This window comes from Typopeltis vanoorti, chromosome 19 (genome assembly GCF_054136105.1).
Source record: "Typopeltis vanoorti isolate ZY-2024b chromosome 19, IOZ_Tvanoo_1.0, whole genome shotgun sequence".
NCBI lineage: Eukaryota > Metazoa > Arthropoda > Arachnida > Uropygi > Thelyphonidae > Typopeltis > Typopeltis vanoorti.
The window spans coordinates 65,742,211-65,767,186 of record NC_143567.1 but is presented as its reverse complement, the minus strand read 5'-3'; the positions used below and the strand labels follow the sequence as shown (position 1 = coordinate 65,767,186).

At 36.0% G+C, this 24,976-nt stretch overlaps 1 protein-coding gene across 2 annotated transcripts in view; it reads left to right on the top strand.

The window, feature by feature from the left end:
* The window catches only part of LOC150096200 (WD repeat-containing protein 3-like), a 301,884-nt gene that overhangs the window by 66,912 nt on the left and 209,996 nt on the right, over positions 1-24,976 (top strand). For both annotated transcript variants that reach the window (XM_090408833.1, XM_090408834.1), the window contains exon 7: positions 9,516-9,596. In XM_090408833.1, coding sequence (XP_090264959.1) covers positions 9,516-9,596 — 81 coding nt within the window. The remainder of the gene's footprint in view (positions 1-9,515; positions 9,597-24,976) is intronic.

Sequence of the window (24,976 nt, the reverse complement as noted above, 5' to 3'; positions counted from 1 at the left end):
CATGGAACACCTTGATTATTTTGTAATATATTAATAATTAATTATGACATAATCATAAAGAGTATTAGTACACACTTATGTATATGGTGTGACATGTTGACAAATATAAAATTACATTTTAATCAGTTATCAATCACTGGACTAATGAAATCTTGTAGCATATTGTAGTTTCCTCAGGCCAACATCATTAAATTAATTTGTGCTAATTTTCATTGACATATCCCATTCTGATCACCAAAAATTTATAATATTATTATAAGTACTTACGAGTGAATGCAGACTTTTCCTCCTGTATGCTGGTAGTTTTCCCCTCCTTTTGTACATCCTGGAGATCGCTTTGTAGGCTGGAGGTGGATGAATCACTATCTGTTGCATCACAAACACCTTCAGTATGAGATTTCATCATCATCATCAAATTCCTGCCATGTACCCTCAAGGGGTTACAGGATATGATAGTACTACATGAAAAAAATTACATCATTACTAACTTCCTATCTACAATTTTCCTCCAAATCAGCCTGTTACTTATCAAGACTCCAACATTATCAGATCTTATATTTCTATCGTCTAAGGCACTTTGTACCTTATCAATCCACCTATATCTTGGTCTTCCTCTGGGTCGTTTTGCTGCCAACCTGGCAGAGAACACTTGTTTTGCTAATCTTTCTTCGCTCATTCTGTTTAAGTGACCATACCAAATGAGATTAGCTCTGCTAACGCATTCCTGATTGTTGACAATGTCAAGTTCTTTCCTAATATCCTCATTTTTAATATGATACTGCCATTGATGCCATCTGTTCAAGCCTATAATCTTTCTCAGGACTCTCATATCTGAGGTCTCTAGTCTTTGGTCAAGTGTTTTACTTCTGACCCAGCTCTCAGATCCATAGCTAATTTAGTGTTCCAACTAATTTCTCTCTTATTCCATATGAATTTATTCAATTGATTTCCTACCATACCGGCTTTGCTGATTCTGTTGTCTATTTCTATATTTAATTTACCATCTTCAGTAAAAATCGTGCCTAAGTAGCTGAAATGTTTCACTTGTTCCACAGGTTCTCCATTCACAACACAGTTGACATTTTCAATGATTCTGCCTATTTTCATTGTCTTTGTCTTTTTATTGCTGACCTTCATACCATATCTATCACAACAGCTACTCAATTTAGTCAGAGAATCCTGCAGATTTGTAGCGGATTTATTTAGAAATATAACATCATCCACATAAAGCAAAGAGCTGACATTAACATCTCCAATTTTGATATCAGGTTTACTACCACTTTCCTTCATAATGTGAGCCATATAGATAATGAATAACAGAGGGGATAATGTACATCCTTGTCTCACACCAGATGTAAAATTAAACCATCTTCCTGTACTTCCTTCAATTCTAACTGCAGACTTACAACTCAAATAAAGACTAAGTATTGCTTTATATAATGCCCCATTGACACTATATAACTGTAGCATATTGAATAGCTTCTCTCTTGGCACCCTGTCATATGCCTTTTCCAAATCTACAAAACTTAAATACAGATCTCTGTTATATTCCCATGCTTTCTCGACTATTTGTCGTAAAGTGAAGATCTGATCCTGACAGCCTCTATTTGGCCTGAATCCAGCTTGTTCTTCACCAAGCTTTTCTTTCACGATTCTTCTCAACCGTTTCTCAAGTATACTTGCATAGATCTTGCCAGGATCACTCAGTAGGGAAATACCTCTGTAACTCTCACATTCAGTTTTATTTTCCTTTTTATATATGGGTACTATGAGAGCTCTACTCCAATCATCGGGAATTCGTCCCTCTGTCCAGGCTTTCTGGACTATGCAGTGCAGCCAGACTCTTATACCACCATACTTCAGCATTTCTGGTCGAATATCATCTACTCCTGCTGCCTTTCCACATTTCAAGCCTTTGATGGCTTTTTCTACTTCAAGTGTGGATATGTATTCCTGACTGCATGCCTGGTCAGTGTTTTTTACCACTGTGCTGTCATCACTGCTTGTTTCATTTAGCAGTTTTTCAAAGTAATTACTCCATACTTCAAGGATATCTTTTTCTCCAGGTTTCATGTCACCTTTATCATTTCTAATTCCTTTTACAGCTCTTTCCTCCATCCCTAACCTTCTTCAACAACCTCCAGAATATTTTGTCACCTTCTTGATATTTATTTTCTATATTCTTGCCAAAGTCCTCCCATGACTTTTGTTTAGCTAGTTTTACACAGTGTTTTACATTGTTGCATTTGTCTCTGTATTCTCTAAGAGCACAAGCTGACTTATTTGACAGGAACTTTTGATATGCTTTCCTCTTTTCCTTCACTGCCTCTTTAACTTCCTGTGTCCACCAGGGAGTTCTGATTTTTTTATCCTTGCAGACAAACTCACCACATGCCTCTCTGGCAGAATCAATCAATGTTTTCTTCAGAGTTTGGCACTGAATCTCCAAGGTTTGGTTCCTGTTCTCAAACTCTTTCATTTTTTCTTCAATAATCTTTGTGTATTTTAGTCTACAGTTCACATCTGAGAGCTGCTCAATATTGCTCAATATGAAATTCAATATTATCCTGCTCAAGACTAAATAGTGATCACTTCCAATTTCAAATCCTCTGTACACTCTGATGTCCTGCACCAGGGAAAAAACATAACTATCAACAATATCATAGTCAATGAGACTTTTCTTATTCCTTGCCTCTTCTCTCCATGTGAATTTGTGCACATTTTTATGTTGGAACATGGTGTTAGTAATAACCAGTCCATGTCCTGAGCAGAAATCTAACAGATATTTGCCATTATTATTAGCTTTGCTCTTTTCTTCAAATTTTCCCAAAACATTTTTGTATGTCTCACAATCATTTCCTACTCTGCTATTTAGATCCCCAACAAGGACCAACTTTTCCTTTTTCATTGTGTCAGTTGCTTGTTCTAAAGCCTTAAAAATTCCTCCACTTCTACCTTAGTAGAACCCTCTGTGGGACCATAGGCACAAATGAGATTTCTTAACAGCAAAAGTAAACAAAGTCCCTTGTCTCTTATTCATATTAAAATTTAAATCTGTAGGCCTATTACTTTTAAAAAATCACAGCACTACGGTTTCAAAACAAGCACTTTCACCCTACAATATGAAGTTGCGAAGAAAGTATTCAGTATTACTAGATTTGAGAACCGGATACAGACTACCTTGATCTTCAATTTCAGTGGAAAAATTTTCTATATACTTCCTTGTTGGTTGGCCACTAACATTTGCAACACAGATGTTATTTCTTTCAGTTTTGAGAACAGAGGATACGCCGCCCATTGTTGTAATCGGCTTGCAGGCAATGTTTATGACCAATCATAAACAGCAGTATTCCCTTTCCCGAATTACCTCCATGTTTAAAAATACATAGCTTATTCACTGACATCACGGAAATCATTCACTTTCTGTGGAACACAATTTGGGAAACCCTGATCTATATGGATCACATTATGTGAAGGAAAGTGGTATTAAACCAGATATCAAAATTGGAGATGTTTATCTCAGCTGTTTACTTAATGAGATGATGTTATACTTCTAAATAAATCCACTACAAGTCTGCAAGATTCCCTGACTAAATTGAATAACTGATGTAATAGATATGGTATGAAGGTCAGCAATAACAAGACAAAGATAATGAAAATAGGCAGAGGCATTGAAAATATCAACTGCGTTGTGAATGGAGAACTTATAGAAAAAGTAAATTTCAGCTACTTGGGCACGATTTCTTGTGAAGATATTAAATTAAATATGGAAATAGACAACAGAATCAACAAAACTGGTATGGTAGGAAGTCAATTGAATAAATTTAGATAGAATAAGAGATAAATTAGTGAAAACGCTAAATTAGCTGTATACAAGACAGTTTCAAACCAATTTTAACTTATGGATTTTAGAGCTGGGTAAGAAATTAAACGCTTGACCAAAGACTAGAGACTGCAGATATGAGAGTCCTGAGAAAGATTAGGGGCATGAACAGATGTCATCAATGGCAGTATCATATTAAAAATGAGGATATTAGAAAAGAACTTGACATTGTTAGCATCCAGGAATGCATTAGCAGAGCTAATCTCAGGTGATTTGGTCACTTAAACAGAATAGGAGAGGAAAGATTAGCAAAACAAGTGTTCTCTGTCAGGTTGGCAGGAAGAAGACCCAGAGGAAGACCAAGAAATAGCTGGATTAATATGATCAAAAGTGCCTTAGAAGATAGAAATGTAAGATCTGATAATGTTGGAGTCTTGACGAGTAAAATTCTGATTTGTATTAAAATTGTAGGTAGGAAGTTAGTAATGATATAAATTTTTTCATGGAGTACTATCAGAATATTACTTGTCAAGACTCCAACATTATCAGATCTTACATTTCTATCTTCTAAGGCCCTTTTTATCATATTAATCCAGCTATTTCTTGGTCTTCCTCTGGGTCTTCTTCCTGCCAACCTGGCAGAGAACAATTGTTTTGCTAATCTTTCCTCTCCCATTCTGTTTAAGTGACCAAATCACCTGAGATTAGCTCTGTTATTGCATTCCTGGATGCTAACAATGTCAAGTTCTTTTCTAATATCCTCATTTTTAATATGATATTGCCATTGATGCCATTTGTTCGTGCCCCTAATCTTTCTCAGAACTCTCATATCTGCGGTCTCTAGTCTTTGGTCAAGTGTTTTACTTCTGACCCAGCTCTAAAATCCATAAGTTAAAATTGGTTTGAAACTGTCTTGTATATAGCTAATTCAGCGTTTTCACTAATTTCTCTCTTATTCTATATAAATTTATCCTGTATACCCCCTTGAGGGTACATGGCAGGAATTTGATGATGACAATGATGAGATTTGAGAGAAGAAAGTTTGTACTTGCTATAATGAAGCATAAGTTGGTTTTTCATTGCTATGATAAAGGATAGTCAGGTTTTCATTTGATTCTGATGGATAGCATCTGTAGTATTGTGTGCTAGATCTTGACTGCCCATAGTTATGGCAGTGGATTTTTATATTCTTCCAGAAGGATGTTGCAGACCTTGCACTCTGTTCATATTAGATAAACTTATAGTAGCAAGGAACTGAGAGAAGAAAGTTGATCTTAGGGGATTAGATGAGTAGCAATGAAGCATTTATACTCCCCTCTCACCAAGGCACCTTAGATATAGAGAATAGTAATAGTAATCTACATGTTTAGAGAGTTCATGCATTAAAGATTTTGTTGGAACTGTAGCAGTTTGATAAGACAGTTTAACAGATATGTTTGGCTGTTAAAAGATGGTTACGTATAACAGAGATTGATGGCTCTGCTAGTTAGTTTTTATAATACCATAAAAATCGACCCTTCAGAACACGCACAATTCACAGACAAAAAATACTAGCTGTGGTGGTGGTGGTGGTAGTAGGCAGTAGATGGCGCTGATGTTGGTGATTGGTAGTAGAGGATCGGTGTAGTGGTGGAGATGGTGAGTTGTACAATAGGTGTCCTCCCGTGATGAGTCTTCAGACTCCTTGGAAGTGTCACGAATAATAATAATATTGCTGGAGATGATGGGAACATTTGTGAATGTAACTGCTGTATGAGTTTGTTTTTTGTAATACGTAGGTGGTCTGAAAAGTTCTCGGCCTCGACCATAGATGGCAACACTATGGGCAAAGATTTTTTTTTTCTAAGTTGGTACATCTGTCATGAGCATCCATGTGAAATTGCAAGTCATTCTATCAAGTAGTTGTTTTATACAGCTGTCTGAAGCAAAAGTGTTGTCTGTATCCCTTGCAATGGATAAAATTGAGTATCGTGCGGTTATAAAATTCTTTGTAAAAGAATGTTTAACGCCAAAAGAAATTCATTCGAAGTTCATAAAAGTTTATGGGCACTCTTCTCCTTCGTTTTCAACAATTAAGGAATGGGCTGCCGAGTTTAAATGTGGCTGTACCAGCCTTGAAGATGATCCATGTGAATGATGTCCAAAAAGTGTAAAAACACTAGAAATCATTGATAAGTGCACGATATGGTATTGGATGACCGATGAGTCAAAGTTCATGAAATTGCTGAGACTATAGGCATTCAAAAGAATGTGTAAGATATATTTTGCATGAAGAATTACAAATGAAAAAGCTTTGTGCAAGATGGGTGCTGCACTTGCTCACAGCAGATCAAAAACGCACTCACATGAAAATCTCTGAACAGTGCTTGGAGCGTTTTAACAAGAATAAAACTGATTTTGTGTGTCGATTTATTACTATGGATGAGACTTGGATTCACCATTACAGCAGTCAAAACAGTGGACAGAAGCTGGTTGTTCAGCACCAAAGAAGACAAATCGGTTCCATTAGCAGGAAAGGTGATGGCATCGGTGTTTTGGGATGCTAAAGGCATTTTGTTTATTAATTATCTTGAAAGGGGTAAAACAATAACTGGGGAATATTATTCCAATCTTTTAACCAGACTAGACGAAAAAATTCATGAGAAAAGACCCGGTTTGCAGAAGAAAAAAATCATATTTCATCAGGACAGTGCATCTGCCCACAAAGGTGTTTTGGCAGTGGGAAAATTAAGGGTTTTGCACTATGAATTGTTGGAACATCCACCCCTATTCCCCAGATTTGGCTCCCTCTGACTTATATGTTAAGCAATTGAAAAATGAGAAATAAGTTGGTAAGAACTACATCCTTTTGCTTCTTGGAGCTCATTCTTTGAGCAAAAGGATGTAGTTTTCAACAATTCTGACCTAGTTTCGTAATACCCCCCCCTCCCTCTCTCTCTCTCTCTCTCTCTCTATCTATCTCTATCCTTTCATTTTCTCTTTCCCTCTTATCTTCCAGTGCAAGCTAGCCAGTCTCAGATAAGCATCTCCTCTCTTATCATCTTTTATTAATAGTTTTATTTTTGTGCTTAGGCTTGGCTCTCTGAAATATTAGCCCACTTCTAGCCTTCAAATTTAAAATACTATTTAGAAGTGAAAAGAAGGAATTAATATAATAAAAGTTATTATTATTACTACTATTGGAGTATCTTCATGAGATCTGAGACTTATTCTTGGAGATTCACTCTAACTCGCACAATGCCTATTATATTTCCACTTAAATTAATTCATTCATCATCAGGTCATTCACTGCTTTTTCCACCTGGCTAGTGAGAAAAATATACTACCACTGTGTTTTTCAGCTTTTAGGGAAGATTCCAGTTTCTCTCTGCTTTAATCATATATTGAAAAATTTCTCTTCTCTTTATCCTATAACATTTCATCATCAGCTTTTATATCTTTCCCATTCTCCCATTTTTTTTTTCTGGGTTCTCATGGAAAGAAGAAATTGGTTGGTTTGGTATATGTCTTCTAGCAGAGGTGGAGAATACAGCTCCCTTGCCCCCCCACTCTCAGCATACATTATTTATGCCAAAAATTTGTTTACAATTTGCACCCATTATCATTACCACAAACTTCTTTATATTCCTGTTACTTTTGTTTCATCAACAAGTGTACATGATTCTGTTCTTCCTCTTTCAGGCTTTTAGATACACTGCATCAGACTTTATTCTAAGCTTTACTTCTTTTTTTTTTAACCCCACAGCACAAGTTTGTAAAATTCCAAGTCCTACTGCAACATATGCCTGATCTTGAAGCTCATGTTCATGCTATGTACACTTTTGCAATCTTTGAATAAGCTTCAATTTAATTAACATTTATTAAATAAACAGTTTAATTGAATTTTAAAAAGTAGGAAAACCAAAGAGCAGGCATAGTACAAAATTTTTTTCAGAGAAGCAGACAAGAAAGAGAAAGATAATGATAAAACTCAGTTTTTTAAGTGGCTAATTTTTATCATGTATATGAATTAGTGGAAAACTTCAGAGGAGTAAATGATTTATCTGCTCTTTTGATAAATTGTGGAAATAAAACCATTACAGGTATTATTTCCACAGTTAGGTTGTTGGTTTATACACTCTCTGCCCAAAAAGAAACCGAACTTTTCAAAAATAGAAGAAACTAGTGGCGCCACCTGTTGTATCTTTTTTTTTTTGTTGAAAGCAGCAATCTTCATTAGGTTGTGTTCAACTGTTTATGGCATTTGTTTCATTAGAAACTGAGTTATAGTGCCAAGAATGACAGTATGTTTTAACGAAAGGTAGGAAAATGAGTTTCAAACAGAGTTGCGATTGCTTTTGTGTTAAACTTGGTAAAAGTTTTACTGAAATGCTTCAAAAACATATGATGCTGAATGCTTATCCCATACTCAAGTTTATGAGTGGATTTAAGTGATTTCAAAGTGGTTGAGAGATGCTTGATGACGACGAAAAGCTGGACAGCCAAAAACTGAACTGAGCGAAGTTAACATCCAAAAAAGTGCATGATTTCATCAAAGAAAACCCAAAATCGTCCATGAGATTGGTTGAAGATGAATTGGGAATTCCAAAATCAACTGTGCACAACATTTTGACTGAGAGTTTGGGTCTTCAGAAATTGAATTCATGATTTGTTCCTCACAAGTTGACCGACAACCAAAAAATGTATCGAATTGAACATTGCAAGGACCTCATTAAAATCACTCGTAAGGACTCAAACTTCTTTGAAACGATCATTACTGGTGACGAAACATGGTATTTTGAGTATGAGCCTGAAGCAAAGCGCCAGAGTGCTGAGTGGAGACCACCAGAAGAGGGACATCCGAAAGAAAGTCAAAAGAGCTTGGAGAAGTCAAGTAAAGACAATGCTGATTTGTTTCTACGATTCCAAGGACATTATCCACAAAGAAATCATTCCGCCTGGCCCGGTGAATGGTGAGTTTTATCTCGAAGTTTTGAAGCGATTGATAGCGAGAATTTATCACGTACGGCATGTATATCATGATGCAGGCAGCTGGTCACTTTTGCACGATAATGCACCATCTCATTGTTTGAACATTGTGAGAGTTTTTGAGCAAAACCCAAGTTTGTGTGTTGATCACTCACCGAATTCACCTGATTTAGCACCCTATGACTTCTTTCTCTTCCCCCAACTTTATTTGCTGACGAAAGCAAAGTGATACGACACCACTGAAAACATTCAAGTGGCAGTAACCACGACCCTCAACAGTATCCCAAAAACCAATATAAAAAACTCATTTAATGAATTAATTGACTGTGCCAAATGCTGTATCGAAGCTGAGGGAGAGTATATTGATTGAAATGAATGATTTGAATAATTATAATTGGCCTGTGTTTTATTTTCTATCAAAAGTTCGGTTTTTTTTTTGGACAGAGGGTGTATCCTGTTGATATTTCATTGTGCTGTTTGTATTAGCCCCGTTTCATGCTGAGAAAATTACTTGGATACTTTTTCATCTCCTTTTTTAATGGTGTAGAAAAATCACAAGAAGAGTTTGTGGTTCAGGGAAAGAAGGAAATATATAGATTATGATATTAATAAAAGCTTATTATTGTTAATTTATTTATTTTTTTTTGCTATTAATTTCGTTGATCTTTTAAGACTAATATAGAAAGACTTGCTATAGGAATTATTTGTTTTGCTTCATATTCAGGAAGAAGAAATGCCTCCTGTAAAAAAGCTAAAAATTCAGAAACAATATGAGGAGGAAAGTAGTGAAGATGAACATGATGAGGTATATTATTTATTCTTTTAAATCTCTGTTATCAACAAGCTTCTTATTCTTCTGTTATTTATATAATGCTAAGGGAAAAAAATTCCACATTGGTCCTGGATGGTTATTTTTTTAGCTTTTAATAATTATTTGGCTTCAGTTTCTCTCTCTTTAGTGTTCATCTATCACAACACAGTTATGACAGGTTATTAAAAATGACAATTTGTGTTGCATTGAGGGGAAACAGTATGAGTCTTTTGCGATTTGCTGTTTCTTAAGTTTTAGAATGTGGCCTCTTATAGAGAATATATAGCAACTTCAGGTGGCATTTATTAGTAATATTTTATTGTCTGAAACGAATCTAGAATATATATGCCTCTTAATCAGAAAATTATTTTTCTACATCATCCTGCCTAATGGACTTAACCCCCCTGCACACAACTGTGGTTGGAGGCCTGACTACTTACCACCATCAGATTGGCTGCCTGGAATCCCCAATCTGAATCCTTTGGACTTCATATTGTGGTTGGACCTTGAGACAGAGAGAGAGAGAGAGAGAGAGAGAGAGTAGCCTGCAAGAAACAATACCTTAGCATTGCCAGCCTGAATGTGGATTTGGAGCGAGCAGTGGCAGCATTTCCATTGGATGTTGTGCTTGCCACCATTGGTATGTGGCCTCACTGACTTTGGGCTTGCGTGAAGGCAAAAGGGAGACATTTTGAACATCAAATGCTGCTATATGAACTTTATACATGTGGTTTGTATGTGTTGAAAGCTGTAAATGATTTAGTGATAGATTAAAGGTTTATGCACTGTTCAAGTTATAACAGTATTTAAGTTATTAACTTTTTCCAACAAATTTCCATTAATATAATACTCTGCCTATAATGCTCTCCTTCCAGAATGCATAACTCTATGCTTGCCAACACTGAATTGATATCCGTTGTTCTCTGTTCACATCAGCCTACAGGGATTCTTTATCATTGACATTCCTTATTACTCTCTCTATCTTAGTTGTCAGCAAATAATTGAATGTCACACTTTATCAGGCTGCACAGAGAAGTTAACATCAGGGTCCTCTACCCCTAGAAGGAATGTCTTCGCCTCAGCTGTGAGCTCCATTTTTTCACAGAAAGAGAATTGAAAGTAAGACGAGGAAAGGCATTTAGCCCTTAAATACTCTACAATTTGATCAAATGTAGACAAGTTGGTCAGGAGAGACCAAATGTGAATGGTAAAAGGGATCTGTAACTAAATTTAAAGAAAGAACAAAATCTGCTAGGGGCTCTATGAACAAGCACCTTCTCTTACTATAGTACCCACAGATACGAGACCCTTCAACACTTCGTCGCATGTCAACAGAAGGGGAATCCATTCTGATAATAGGGTAATCAATCTGTATTGTGGGATGAGTTGTTTATTATTACATGCTGGAAAATTAACTTCTCTTTTATGATCATTGTAGTTTTTAAAGTGGTAACTATTTTGCTTATATACCAGGTGGAAAATTTTACCTACAAAGCACTTAATTTTGCATGTTGTTGACCAATTCATTCATTGCCTTATTTCTTTCTATCTTTCAACATGAATTGACTCTTCTTGGCAGTCTGCCAACTAGAGCTCTCGCTTATGTGGTCGGACTATATCAAGATGATAGCACTAGGGTCCTATTGGGCTATGGGTTCTTATTCAATGTATTCAGACTACCCCCACCATATCTGCAGGGGGGGGAATGCTCCACTGCCACCTGGTAGATGCACAGTATAGAGGTTAGAGTCCTCTGAGGGAATCCTGACTTCATTTTTAAATAAGTAAATATGTGTATGTGTGTGTGTATTAAAAAAAATAATAGGTTTGTTGTTTAGTCTCATGAGATACATTTTTACACAGCCAACATCCTAAATACAAGCCACAGTTGAACAGGAATGAAATACTGCTTATGTTCCTGGAGACATTACTCAAACATCCTGTCCTTAAAACACTTAACATATACAACCAGAGCTGTTTGTTTCATTGTTTTATACACACACACACACACACACACACTCACACACACACACACACAATGAATTATAATAATACGATAGTATTATTATTATTACGGGCTACTCCATGGAGTCCCTAAACATCATGTCAAGCACTATCCAACATTTGTGCAGTATCTATCATACTTTGTTTTAAACCCATTCACAGTCGTTGCAGCCACAACAGATTCTGGCAACCTATTCCACTCATTCACTACTCTCCAAGCAAAAAACCTAGTTCTAGTACCCTTGCTAACTACACTCTTTCTCAGTTTCCACCACCAGACCTGTTCTGAAAAATTTCCTCTAAATTAATCTAATAAAATTTCCTCAGTAATTTGTATGTCTTAATCATATCACCCCTTTCCCGCCTATCAACCAGTTTCTGTAACCCACAAATCTTCAACCTTTTCTTGTAAGGTTCGATCCATAGACCTGCTACCATCTTGGTCACTCTCCTCTGGATCCTCTCTACCTCTTCCTCGTTGCCAAGAAAGCCAGGTGGCCAGATCTGCATGCAGTAGGGAAGAAGGGATCTTATCAAGGCTTGATAAAGAAGAATAATAACCTGCTTCTCTCTCTCTCTCTCTCTCTCTCTCTCTCTCTGTTCATCAAAGTATTTTTCATTAACCAAGTAATCTGATGAGCTGCTTTAGCCACTTTTGCTGTGTGCCCTCTAAACTTTTTATTATTATTATTATTACATTACACCTCCAAGAAGTCCAAAGACTCATTAAGGGAGGGCACCTACTCTACAACTCTCCGTCTTCAACACTCAATCCACCAACTACAACTACTTTCATCATCTACACCAATACCATCTACCACAGACTACCACCACTAGTATTTTCACAGATAATCACAAACATCCATGCCCACACTTGGATTTGAACTCACAGCCTTTTGGCTGGAGAGTGTATACGCTAACCACTTGGTCAACCAGGAAGGCAACTCCCTATCCACCAGCACTACCAAATCTCTGGCTTCATCAGTTTCCTGGAGTAAGGTTCCATCAATGGGGTACACAACTGGTAAGCTTTTTTGCCTCAAAATGCATAACCTTACACTTTGTCACATTAAACTGACATCCATCCATTCACATTTGCCCAGATTGTCAGACTTTCAAAATCATCCTGCAAAATTTTAATATCTGTATTAACTATTGCTCTACCCAACTTTGCACCATTGGCAAACAACTGAACAGTTCCTTTCAGATCCTTTCCTATATCATTAATGTACAAATTAAACAGTAGCAACTTAAGAACAGAGCCCCGTGGTATGCCACTAGTCACAGGTCTTGTATTGGACTCTACTCATGAATAAACTACCCTCTCATATCTCTCCAACCACCCTCTTATCCATCTCACCAATCCGAACCTCCATCTCCACATGCTGTAGTTTACTGATTAGAATTCTATGTGATATCCTGTCAAAGGCATTTGCAAAGTCCAGCAGTCTCACTGTAAACCCATTACCTTTACCCCATCTCAGCTGTCACTGTATTGAAAAACGTCAACAATTTACTGAGGTATATCCTATCCTTCACAAAATCATGTTGCCCCCCCCCCCCCCCATACAGTATCCTATTTCCGTCTGTCAATTCCTGTGTTTTGCTCTTGACCAACTTCTCCAGTACCTTGACAACAACTCCTGATACGTTGAAAGTTTTTCCACTTGGTTATACTATAAAAAGATGCCAAGAAATTATATTATTGGTTTAATCCTTTATCCAAGTGTAAGCAAACAAAGTTTGCATGTGAAGTAACTTCACAACTGGTGAACTCATATATCAAGGCTAATGACTTCACATCACTTGCCTATGTACCATAATGCAAAGTACATATCCTTACAGATATGTATAATGCTATGCATTATGGGAAGGGTCACTACCCACATGTCGATAAGGATATGTGCTTTGCATTATGAAATACTAAGGCAAGTAATGTGAAGTCATTAGCCTCTATATACGAGTTGCCAAGTCTGGAAGTTACTTCACGTGCAAACTTTGTTTGCTTACACTTGGATAAAGGATTAAACCAAGAATATAATTTCTTGGCATCTTTAATTTATAACTCCTGATGTGTTGATTGGTAATTTTTGGTAATTTTCTACATCACCCTTGGAGCCTCCTTTATGCAATTTGACTATTTTCCCCTCTTTCCAATCTCTTAGGACTAACCCAAACCTGAGACTTAGCTTAAACAATGTGGTCAAGGGCAGTGGCAATTCCTTAGCACCTTCACATAAAACTCAAGCAGGTATACCATCTAATCCCATAGCTGTATTCACATCAAGGTTCTGTAACATGCTATGCACCTCTATTTCATTTACTTCAGTTCCCATACCTTTACCTCTCTTGTTTCTGCAATATATCCATATAGATGATATATTCTTGCAAAGTGTTCACTTAGTAATTCTAGTATTTCAACTGATGCAGTTACCTCCCTACTATCAGCATTCATTAAAATCATTCTACCATAAACATTCTTTCTTTTATTTGCATCATATTGAAAGAACTGTTTGGGTCTATCTTTGGCCTGCACTGCTAATTTCCTTTCATACTCTGCATTTGCCTTTCTTACCACACTAATTACCTTTCAGTTGACATATACCCTGTCAACTGAAAATTCCATACATTTAGCCATCTCCTGGGTCAAGACCATATGATCACTCTTACCATTTGGTGGCAGCATAGTCATATTTGTTATGAACAAATTCTCAGATGAAATTACTAGATTGAGCACTTTAAGATCCTTAGTATATTCTATAACATGCTGTCTCAGGTAATTATTCCTTATTAATTGCATCAATTCAATTTTCTTCCTCCCATGTGTACTCTTCTCCTTCCACTCTATGTTCCCATAGTTGAAATCCCTCATAATAATTACCTGCTGTCCCCTTATTGAGCCTATTTGCAGAAGCATACTGTCCCGACCATCTTTTCCATTCCCTGATCTACAGCATCCAACTGTATATTTGTTCTAAGGATCTCTATCTCACACCAGATAACTTCTAATATGCTATTTTCACTAGCCTATTGGCTATCATCAATAACACTCTTCTCCCCATTCTTTTCTCTCTATCCTCCCTGAACACATTGTAACCTGCACATTCTGTCCCACTAACTATATCATCTTCTGTCAGCCATGTCTCACTAATGCCAATAATCTTTATTCTAGATGAAATAACCAATGCCCCAAATTCCCCCCCCCCCCCTGTCCTGAATGCTCCTAGTATTAGTGTACATAAAGTGCAAAAGCCTCAGGATAGAGGCCCACCACTATCCTGACACTTTGTACTAACTATCCCTTTCTGGTTTGTTACCAGTAGTAACCCAGGCATCTTATACACATTCTTACTCATCTGCCTCACTGATATCTGCATATCCACTCAATGGCTTCTTCCCTCTAAAAGCTCTAATTTCCCTGATTTTGCACATCCACTTTCACTTCATTCAACAACACTTTCCAGACTCTGAACACCAAACTCCCTTCAGATGCCATCCTTTTTGTATAAGTCGTTTCACCCATCAAACTCACTCCACACCTGCACATTGAGTTATTTGCTAGCTCTCCTTCTCAGGTCTGCTTTGTTATATTATTGCAGTAGACTCACTATCTTAACTCTCTCACTCTTTTCTTTTGCTACTTCCAGTAATTCTTTCATGTTCTCTTTCATGCTGTACTTTTCTGCTTTCAAATAATTTGTTCCAGCCAAAATGATCAACTTTTTCACTTTACCCTTTTGCGTGCTAGTAGCCTCATTAACATCTTTAATTTTTGCACCTGGAAAGCACTATTTTGTCAATCTCTCGCCAATCGCACCTCTTATGATTGAGTCACTGTGCAAGGCTTGCCCCTTGATTTTTCCTTCTCTCTTAGACAAGCCCTCATTTCTCTTATCTTGCACTTCTTTCTTTCTGATATCTGCTGACTCATTTGCTAGAAATTTCTGCATTCGTTGCAGTTCCTGTTTTGCCCTGTGTATTACTTCCTACATCTTATTGAGGTGAATGCCATGGCTGTTTGTTCCTCACATTATGGCGTTCATTGACTTCTTTCCAAGCAGTGTGTGTGTGTATATATATAGCTTTAGTCATCTTTGATTCCTCTATTGGTATTTCACAAGGTAGACTGAATTTAAACTTCATGAGGTCTCTTTGTGGTCATGAACTTTGTCCATTATCATTCACACATACACTTGAATCTAAGTACTGTTTTTCAAGAACGAATTGACTGCCTGTTTATATCATGTTCCTGCCGTGTTTCATTAATCACATCTTATTGGTGTATTCTATTTAACTAGGGGATGTTCCAAATATTTTGAGCACTTATTGTGTACGTGCATGTGGTAACTGATATCTATAGTCATGCGTTCCACTGTATAATTGCTATAATCATGTATAATTGAAAAAATAAAATAGCATAGAAATGAAGGAAAGTATACTCTAAAAGAAATCAAAGATGATAAAGGTGACATGAAAAAACTGCAGATAAAGATATTCTAGATGTCTGGAGTAATTACTTTGAAAGATTGTTTAATGAAAGAATAAGTGACTTTTAGAAAGGTGGTAGGAAATGTTCAAGAGGAATGCACTCATGAGTACATATCAGTTACATGAGGTAGAGAAAGCCATCAAAGACCCTCCAATGTAGATGATATATATATATATATATATATATATAGCCAGAAATACTCAAATATGGCAGTCTTTCATTATATTATTCAGAAAGTCAAATTCCTATTTATTAGAGTAGACCTCTTGTAGTATCCATCTATAACCACAAAAAAGGAAAATAAAACTGAAGGTGCAAATTTCTGAGAGGAATTTCTGTTGAACATTTTAGGTTAGAATTATGCAAGTATATTTGAGAAGATGGTAAAAGAAAATTTTTGATAGAGAAACTTGAGGAAGAACAAGCTGAGTTCAGTCCATGGATCAGATTTTCACTTTAATATGAATAATTTAAAAATCATGAGACTACAAGGATCTGTCTTTGCATTTTATAGATCTGGATAAATCATATGACAGGATGCTAAGAGAAAGGTGGTCAAAATAGCAATTAGAATGAATTTAGCTACAGGAACATGGTTTGATTTAAAGTCAGGTGTGAAAAAGGAAGTGCACACTTCTTTCACTGTTATTCATGTGGATGACATTATGAAGGAAAGTGGCATTAGGCCTGATATCAAAATTAGAATGTTAATCTCATCTCCTTATGCAGGTGATGTTATACTCTTAAATAAATCCAGTAAGTGTATGTGTGGAATTCCTTAACTAAAGTGAATAACTGCTGTAAAACAAATACAGTATGAATGTCAGCAGTAAAAAGACAGCCTGCTGAGTAGGCAGGACATTAAAAATATCAACTGCATTCTGAATGGGCAACCCATAGAACTACTAAAAAATTTCGGTTATTTAGACACAATTTTTAGAAAAGTGACAAATTAAATATGGAAATAAACAATAAAATAAATAAAGCTGGTATAGTGGGGAGGGGAGTCAACTGAATAAATCTGTCTGGAATCAGAGAGAAATCAAAATCTAAGTTCAAACTGGTTTTAACTTATTCTTCTGAGAGCTAGGTTAGAAATAAACCACGTGATCACAGGTTGGAGGTCACAAATATGAGACTTCTGAAAAAGATTAAGGGAGTAAATAGATGACATCGGTGGCAGAAAACCATTAAAAATGAGGATATTAGAAAGAACTTGACAATGTTAGCATTCAGGAAATCAAATAGGAAATATAAGGGGTATAGTCACTAAGAATGGAAGATCAGAATAAATGTTTGATACTTAGGATGGCAAATAAAAGACCCAGAAGAAGATCAAGGTCTAAGTGGGCAGATTCAGTACGAAGTACTTTAGAAGAGCACAATATAAGATCTGATAATATTGGAATCCTGACGGATAACAGATTAATTTGGATGAAGATTGTTCATTAGAAATTATGAATCCAATAAATTTTTATGTAGTATACTTTTTATCTTAATATTCTGTACACCCCTAAAAAAGCACGTATCAGGAATTTGATGATGATCACTCTACTTGAAACTGCCTGCCATTCAAGAAGATTAGCCTTGTGTTCAATACTAAAGAAGGAGTAGCCATAGTATTGAACACTAAATAAGAAGCTAATCTTCTTGAATGGCAGCCAATCTCAAGTAGAGTGATGTGAACAAATATCAGAATGGGGAACTGAACAATGAGACTTATTTGTGCCTATGGTCACACAGGAAGTTCTACTAAGGAAGAAGTGGAGGAATTTTTTGAGGCTTTAGAGAAAGCAACTGACACAATGAAAAAGTAAAAGTTGGTCCTTGTTGGAGATCTAAATAGCAGAGTAGGAAATGATTGTCAGACATACAAAAATATTTTGGAGAAATTTTGAGAAAAGAGCAAAGCTAATAATAATGGCAAATATCTGTTGGATTTCTGCTCAGGACATGGACTGGCTATTACTAACACCATTTTCCAACATAAAAATGTGCACAAATTCACATGGAGAGAAGAGGCTAGGAATAAGAAAAGTCTCATTGACTATGTTATTGTTGATAGTGATGTTTTCTCCCTGGTGCAGGACACCAGCGTGTACAGAGGATTTGAAATTGGAAGTGATCACTATTTAGTCTTGAGCAGGATAAAATTGAATTTCATATTGAAAAGAATAACATGTAAGAAAGTTTTAAAGCGAATAAAAGTTGAGCAGCTCTCAGATGTGAAGTGTAGACTAAAATACACAAAGAACACTGAAGAAAAAATGAAAGAGTTTGAGAACAGGAACCAAACCTTGGAGATTCAGTGGCAAGCCTAGAAGAAAACCTTGATTGATTCAGCCAGAGAGGCATGTGGTGAGGTTGTCTGTAAGGATAGAAAAATCAAAACTCCATGGTGAACACAGGAAGTCAAAGAGGCAGTGAAGGAAAAGAAGAAAGCTTATGACCAGTTTCTGGCAAATAAGTCACCTTGTGCTCTTAAAGAATACAGAGATAAATGTAAGTAAGTAAGCTAAAACGCTGTGCAAAACTAGCTAAACAAAAACCTCATGGGAGGATTTTGGCAAGAACATAGAAAATAAATATCAAGAAGGTGGCAAAACATTTCTAAGCTTCTTCAGGTTGTTGAAGAAGCTTAGAAATGGAGGAAAGTGCTGTAAAAGGAGTTAGAGATGATAAAGGTGATATGAAAATGGAAGAAAAAGATATCCTTGAAGTAAGTAGTAATTACTTCGAAAAATTGCTAAATGAAACAAGCAGTGATGGCACAGTGGTAAAAAACACTCAACAGGCGTACAGTCAGGAATGCATATCCATACTTGAAGTTGAAAAGGCCATTAAAAGCCTGAAATGTGGAAAGGCAGCAGGAGTAGATGATATTCGACCAGAAATGCTCAAGTATGGAGGTATAAAAGTCTTACAGTGACTGCACTGCATAGTTCAGAAGGCCTGGACAGAGGGACTAATTCCAGATGATTGGAGTAGAGCTCTCGTAGTACCCATATACAGGGTGTTCGGGATAAATTTGACATATTTATAATTAATTATATTTTTCCGTAAGTTACATGTATTAACACACACTTCTCTTCATTTAAAAGTTTGGACCCTTCTTCATTCATATACAAGATGTCAGAAAGGATGGATAGCTGGAACCCACCTGAATCATGGAAGAGAATAACTTGTATCATGATGATTCGTGCCCGCCATCAAAATAAGGATATTACGACTGCTGCCCAATGCTCCCTGAATACAGTAAAAACAATCAGGCATGAACTAGAGACTTGCAATGGTGACTACGAGGATGTAGCAAGAAGAAAGATCCCTAGCAGACGATCTGATTGCGTTCGTACAGCAGAATTCCTCGCAAATCTGCAGGAACAGGTGTTGAAGAACCCTGGCATTGGAATTCGGGCTTTGTTCGTGGAGTTGCTAACTGTAGTCAAGCCCTGGATAACAAGGGTAGATAATGGTAGGCCGTATGTATGGCAGCAGGATTCGGCCCCTTGCCACACCTCTGGGAAAAGTCAAAAATGGTTGTCTGAAAATTTCTACGACTTCACCAGTCCAAATGTTTGGCCTCCAAACTCCCCAGACCTTAACCCCATGGATTATTTTGTATGGGGCGCAGTTGAAAAAGACACCAATCGCACTTCCAGTAATACAAAAGCCCAGTTAATGGATAAAATTAAAACAGTTTTTGCGGCCCTTCCCAGGGAGACTGTAGCATCAGCTTGTTCGAGGTTCCGAAGCAGAATTGAAGCTGTGATCGATGCTAATGGTGGTTATTTTGAGTAAATCTTGTTGATAGTATTGTAATTAACTCTGCCTGTAATGTTTTTTTGTCAATTCATTAAATTTAATAGATACAGAGAAGATTTTCTTTTTCCTTACGAAACTGTCAAATTTATCCCGAACACCCTGTATAAAAAGGGAAATAAAACTGAATGTGAGAATTACAGAGGTATTTCCCTACTGAATGTTCCTGGTAAGATTTATGCAAGTATACTTGAGAAATGGTTAAGAAGGATTGTGGAAGAAAAGCTTGGTGAAGAACAAGCTGGATTCAGGCCAAATAGAGGCTGTCAGGATCAGATTTTCACTTTATGACAAATAGTCGAGAAAGCATGGGAATATAACAAAGATCTGTATTTAAGTTTTGTTGATTTGGAAAAGGCATATGACAAGGTGCCAAGAGAGAAGCTATTCAATATGCTACAGTTATATGGTGTCAATGGGGCATTATATCAAGCAATACTTAGTCTTTAATTGAGTTGTAAGTCAGCAGTTAGAAATGAAGGAATTACAGGAAGATGGTTTAATGTTAAATCTGGTGTGAGACAAGGGTGTACATTATACCCTCGGTTATTCATTATCTATATGGATCACATTATGAAGGAATGTGGTATTAATCATGATATCAAAATTGGAGATGTTAATGTCAGCTCTTTGCTTTATGCGGATGATGTTATACTTCTAAATAAATCCACTACAAGTCTGCAAGATTCTTTGACTAAATTGAATAACTGTTGTAATAGACATTTTATGAAGGTCAGTAATAAAATGACAAAGACAATGAAAATATGCAAAATCATTGAAAATGTCAACTGTGTTGTGAATGGAGAACCTGTGGAACAAGTAAAACATTTCAGCTACTTAGGCATGATTTTTTGTGAAGATGGTAAATTAAATATGGAAATAGACAACAGAATCAACAAAGCTGGTATGGTAGGAAGTCATTTGAATAAATTCATATGGAATAAGAGAGAAATTAGTCAGAACACTAAATTAGCTGTATACAAGATAGTGTTCAAACCAGTTTTAACTTATGATTCTGAGAGCTGGATCAGAAGTAAAACACACTTGACCAAAGACTAGAGACTGCAAATATGAGAGTCCTGAGAAAGATTAGAGGCATGAACAGATTGCATCAATGGCAAAATCATATTAAAAACGATTATATTAGGAAAGAACGTGACATTGACAGCATCCAGGAATGCATTAGCAGAGCTAATCTCAGGTGGTATGGTCACTTAAATAGAATGAGCGAGGAAAGATTAGCAAAACAAGCCTTCTCTGCCAACTTAGCAGAAAAACGACCCAAAGGAAGACCAAGATATAGGTGGATTGATACAGTACAAAGTGCCTTAGACGATAGAAATATAAGATCTGGTAATGTTGGAGTCTTGACAAGTAACCTGACAAGTCTTGACAAGTAATGATGTAAATTTTTCATGTAGTACCATCATATCCTGTACACCCCCTTGAAGGTACATAGCAGGAATTTGTTGATGATGATGATCTGCAAAAGGCATATGACAAGGTACCAAGAGAGAAGCTATTTAATACGTTACAGTTATATGGTGTCAATGGGGCATTATATCAAGCAATACTTAGTCTTTATTTGAATTGTAAGTCAGCAGTTAGAATTGACGGAAGTACAGGAAGATGGTTTAATGTAAAATCTGGTGTGAGACAAGGATGTACATTATCCCCTCTGTTATTCATTATCTATATGGATCACATTATAAAGGAAAGTGGTATTAAACATGATATCAAAATTGGAGATGTTAATGTCAGCTCTTTGCTTTATGCAGACGAAGTTATACTTCTAAATAAATCTGCTACAAGTCTGGAATATTCCCTGACTAAATTGAATAACTGTTGTAATAGATATGGTATGAAGGTCAGCAATAAAAAGACAACAAAATATCATTGTCTTTGTCTTTTTATATCATTATCTTTGATATCATTGAAAATGTCAACTGAGTTGTGAACAGAGAACCTGGAAAAAGTACAACATTTCAGCTCCTTAGGCACGGTTTTTAGTGAAGATGATAAATTAAAATGGAAATAGACAACAGAATCAACAAAGCTGGTATGGTAGGATCTAAATTGAATAAATTGATATGGAATAAGAGAGAACTTAGTCGGAACACTAAATTAGCTGTATACAAGACAGTGTTCAAACCAGTTTTAACTTATGGATCTGAGAGCTATGTCAGAAGTAAAACACTTCACCCAAGACTAGAGACTGCAGATATGACAGTCCTGAGAAAGATTAGAGGCATGAACAGATGGCATTAATGGCAATATCATATTAAAAATGAGGATATTAGGAAAGAACTTGACATTGTCGGTATCCAGGAATGCGTTAGCAGAGCTAATCTCAGGTGGTATGGTCACTTGATTAGCAAAACAAGTGTTCTCTGCCAAGTTAGCAGGAAAACTACCCAGAGGATGACCAAGACATAGGTGGATTGATATAGTACAAAATGCCTTAGATGATAGAAATATGAGATCTGATAATGTTGGAATCTTGACATGTAACAGACTGATTTGGAGGAAAATTGTGGATAGGAAGTTAGTAATGATGTAAATTTTTCATGTAGTGCTATCATATCCTATACACCCCTTGAGGGTACATGGCAGGAATTTGATGATGATGATGATGTTATAGCTGAGTTGCACATACAAATGAAGCTCATCTATTAAGCTTATTATTTTATTCCAGGCTATCATGTTTCAGGATGAAGAAGAACCAAGTGTTAAATGTACATAATGTATGTATAGAAATTCTCTCATTAGGGACACAAAATATTACACAAAATGAAAGAATCGATCCACATGATGCATGAGTTTAATATATGAGACTCTAGCTTTTTTCATTATAACAGTGAAAGGTATTGATGTATGTTAGTTTCTATGTTTCTTCTTCTGTCTTATAGAAAATATTAATGTTTTACAGAAGAAAACTGTAATGACAGTTCATAGCAATAAAAAAAACAAACTTTATATAACAAATACAGCTGGACTTCGTTGTAATGAGCACAGAAATGTTGAGATCGCAGCCTTAATGAGCAAAAACTCTTAATGATTTTAATTTATGCATATTCCCATGCAATTGTTCACTTTTATGATGAGCCTACTACATGTATATACCATGCAAATTTTTGTAACTATGCAAACGTTGTTAATCCTCAGGTGGTTCTTGGAATACTGAATTTTTACAATAGACAAAAATGAAAAGAGTGACTTAGCTTTTCTCTGCATTGGATTATCAGCTAGTTGATAATCTCATCTTGTCTTTGAGAACCATCCCCTCACTACTTACCTCTCCAGTCTCTAGACTTCAGCACTCCTCCCTCACTTTACACATATGTGGCCACCACTTTAAAATCAGTTAAAAATGAACCCTTCCATTTGAAACATGTCTACTAAAAGAAAGTGTGTCTTCATTTACAAAAAAAGGCGAAATTATTTGAGAGCTAGAATGCGGTGTGAAAAATGTGGAAATGCATAAAAGTGAGTAGGTAGACCTAGTAATACCAAGTTTGTAGCAAACAGAACTTACATACCAAGAAGGTGTCCTAATAAATTATTAATTATATGATTAATAATTAATAATTAATTAATACTTAATTAACAATAAATAAAATTAAAAATAAATAATAAATTAATAATAAATTATTAATTAATTAACATATAATTAATAATTTATTAGGTCACCTGCTTGGCAATTCTCATAGTAGGGTATGTAAGTTCTGTTTGCTACAAACTTCATATTACTAGGTTTACCTACTCACTGATGAGACCTCAATAAAAGTTGAAACTGGTCTGGGTAGTGACCTTCTCTCATAATGTAGAACAGTAATACAGCTCCTAGGAGCTGGGTTTCACATTATGGGTAAATACCAAGAATAGTGATCGGAGCTTGCTCCACCCTTACTATGAGTTGCCTTAGTGTTGCACTACCAAATGGGTCAGGTGTTGCACTATCCACGTATTTATTTACGCTTGGACTCGCCGAACTTTATATAGTTTCTATATTCGGCTATGAAACAATATGGGATGTAATATCCCTTAACTTAAATAAGTTCATGTCGCCAAATTGAAGCCTTTGGCTCTTCATATAATTAATAAATAGTTAATGTTTATTTACAGTGTGTGTGTGTGTGTGTGTGTGTGTCCACTTGCCATAATTTGGACCAAACAATATGGTAAGCAAGGTTTCATGACTGGCAATAAGCGGATTGCTGTCCCCCCCCCCAATAAATGTCTATTTATGTTTTTGCTATAATGATTACAGTATACAGATGGTGTTCTAATAACGGATATGTAAAAATACTTTTGTGGCCTTTTCCAAGAAAATATGCATGCATAACAGCTGTGAATTTGTTAAGGAATGGACTTGTGTTTAAATTTGAATGTTACTTGGGTTTTCTTTTTTCAGGAAATGTGATTCACTTTCTCACAAATCATTTCTGCTGACAAGTATATTTTATCACACCTCTCTAAAAACTGCTTCAGCAGTTTTTCCCTTTTCAGGAAGTTGTAAATTACCTCCCTTAGTGTAACTACTTTTATATAGCCTTCTGCCTACTTACCAGTTTCATGATATTTGTATTTGCTGGTGATATGACTTTCACGGTTGACCACAGGATATTAAATTGGTGTGTAGTATCAGCCATGTGTTCACCTGTTTCAGCTTGTTCAATGATACAATGTTTTTTATTGAAATCCATAAACTTTTTATTTTCATAAGTTTTGCTTTTGTTTGAAACAGATTCACCAACATCACTTTTTTACAGACATCATGACTAGGTAAATAGTATCAAATCAAAACATTATATTGAATCACGGAAGCTCACTTTTAAGAATACGAATCATTCAAATATTTTGAAATCTCAAAACACATATCTGCACTATGTAAGTGCAATCTCCTTATTGAGAGTGTAATGTATAGCACGCAACCATAGAATGTTTTTACACTCTTCTAATAAATAATTTCTGCAAACCCATCTATATCCTTTTCATGTGAGTCAACAGAAATTATATGCAAACCATATCAGCAGTTTCTTTAAAAGATGCAATAAACTTT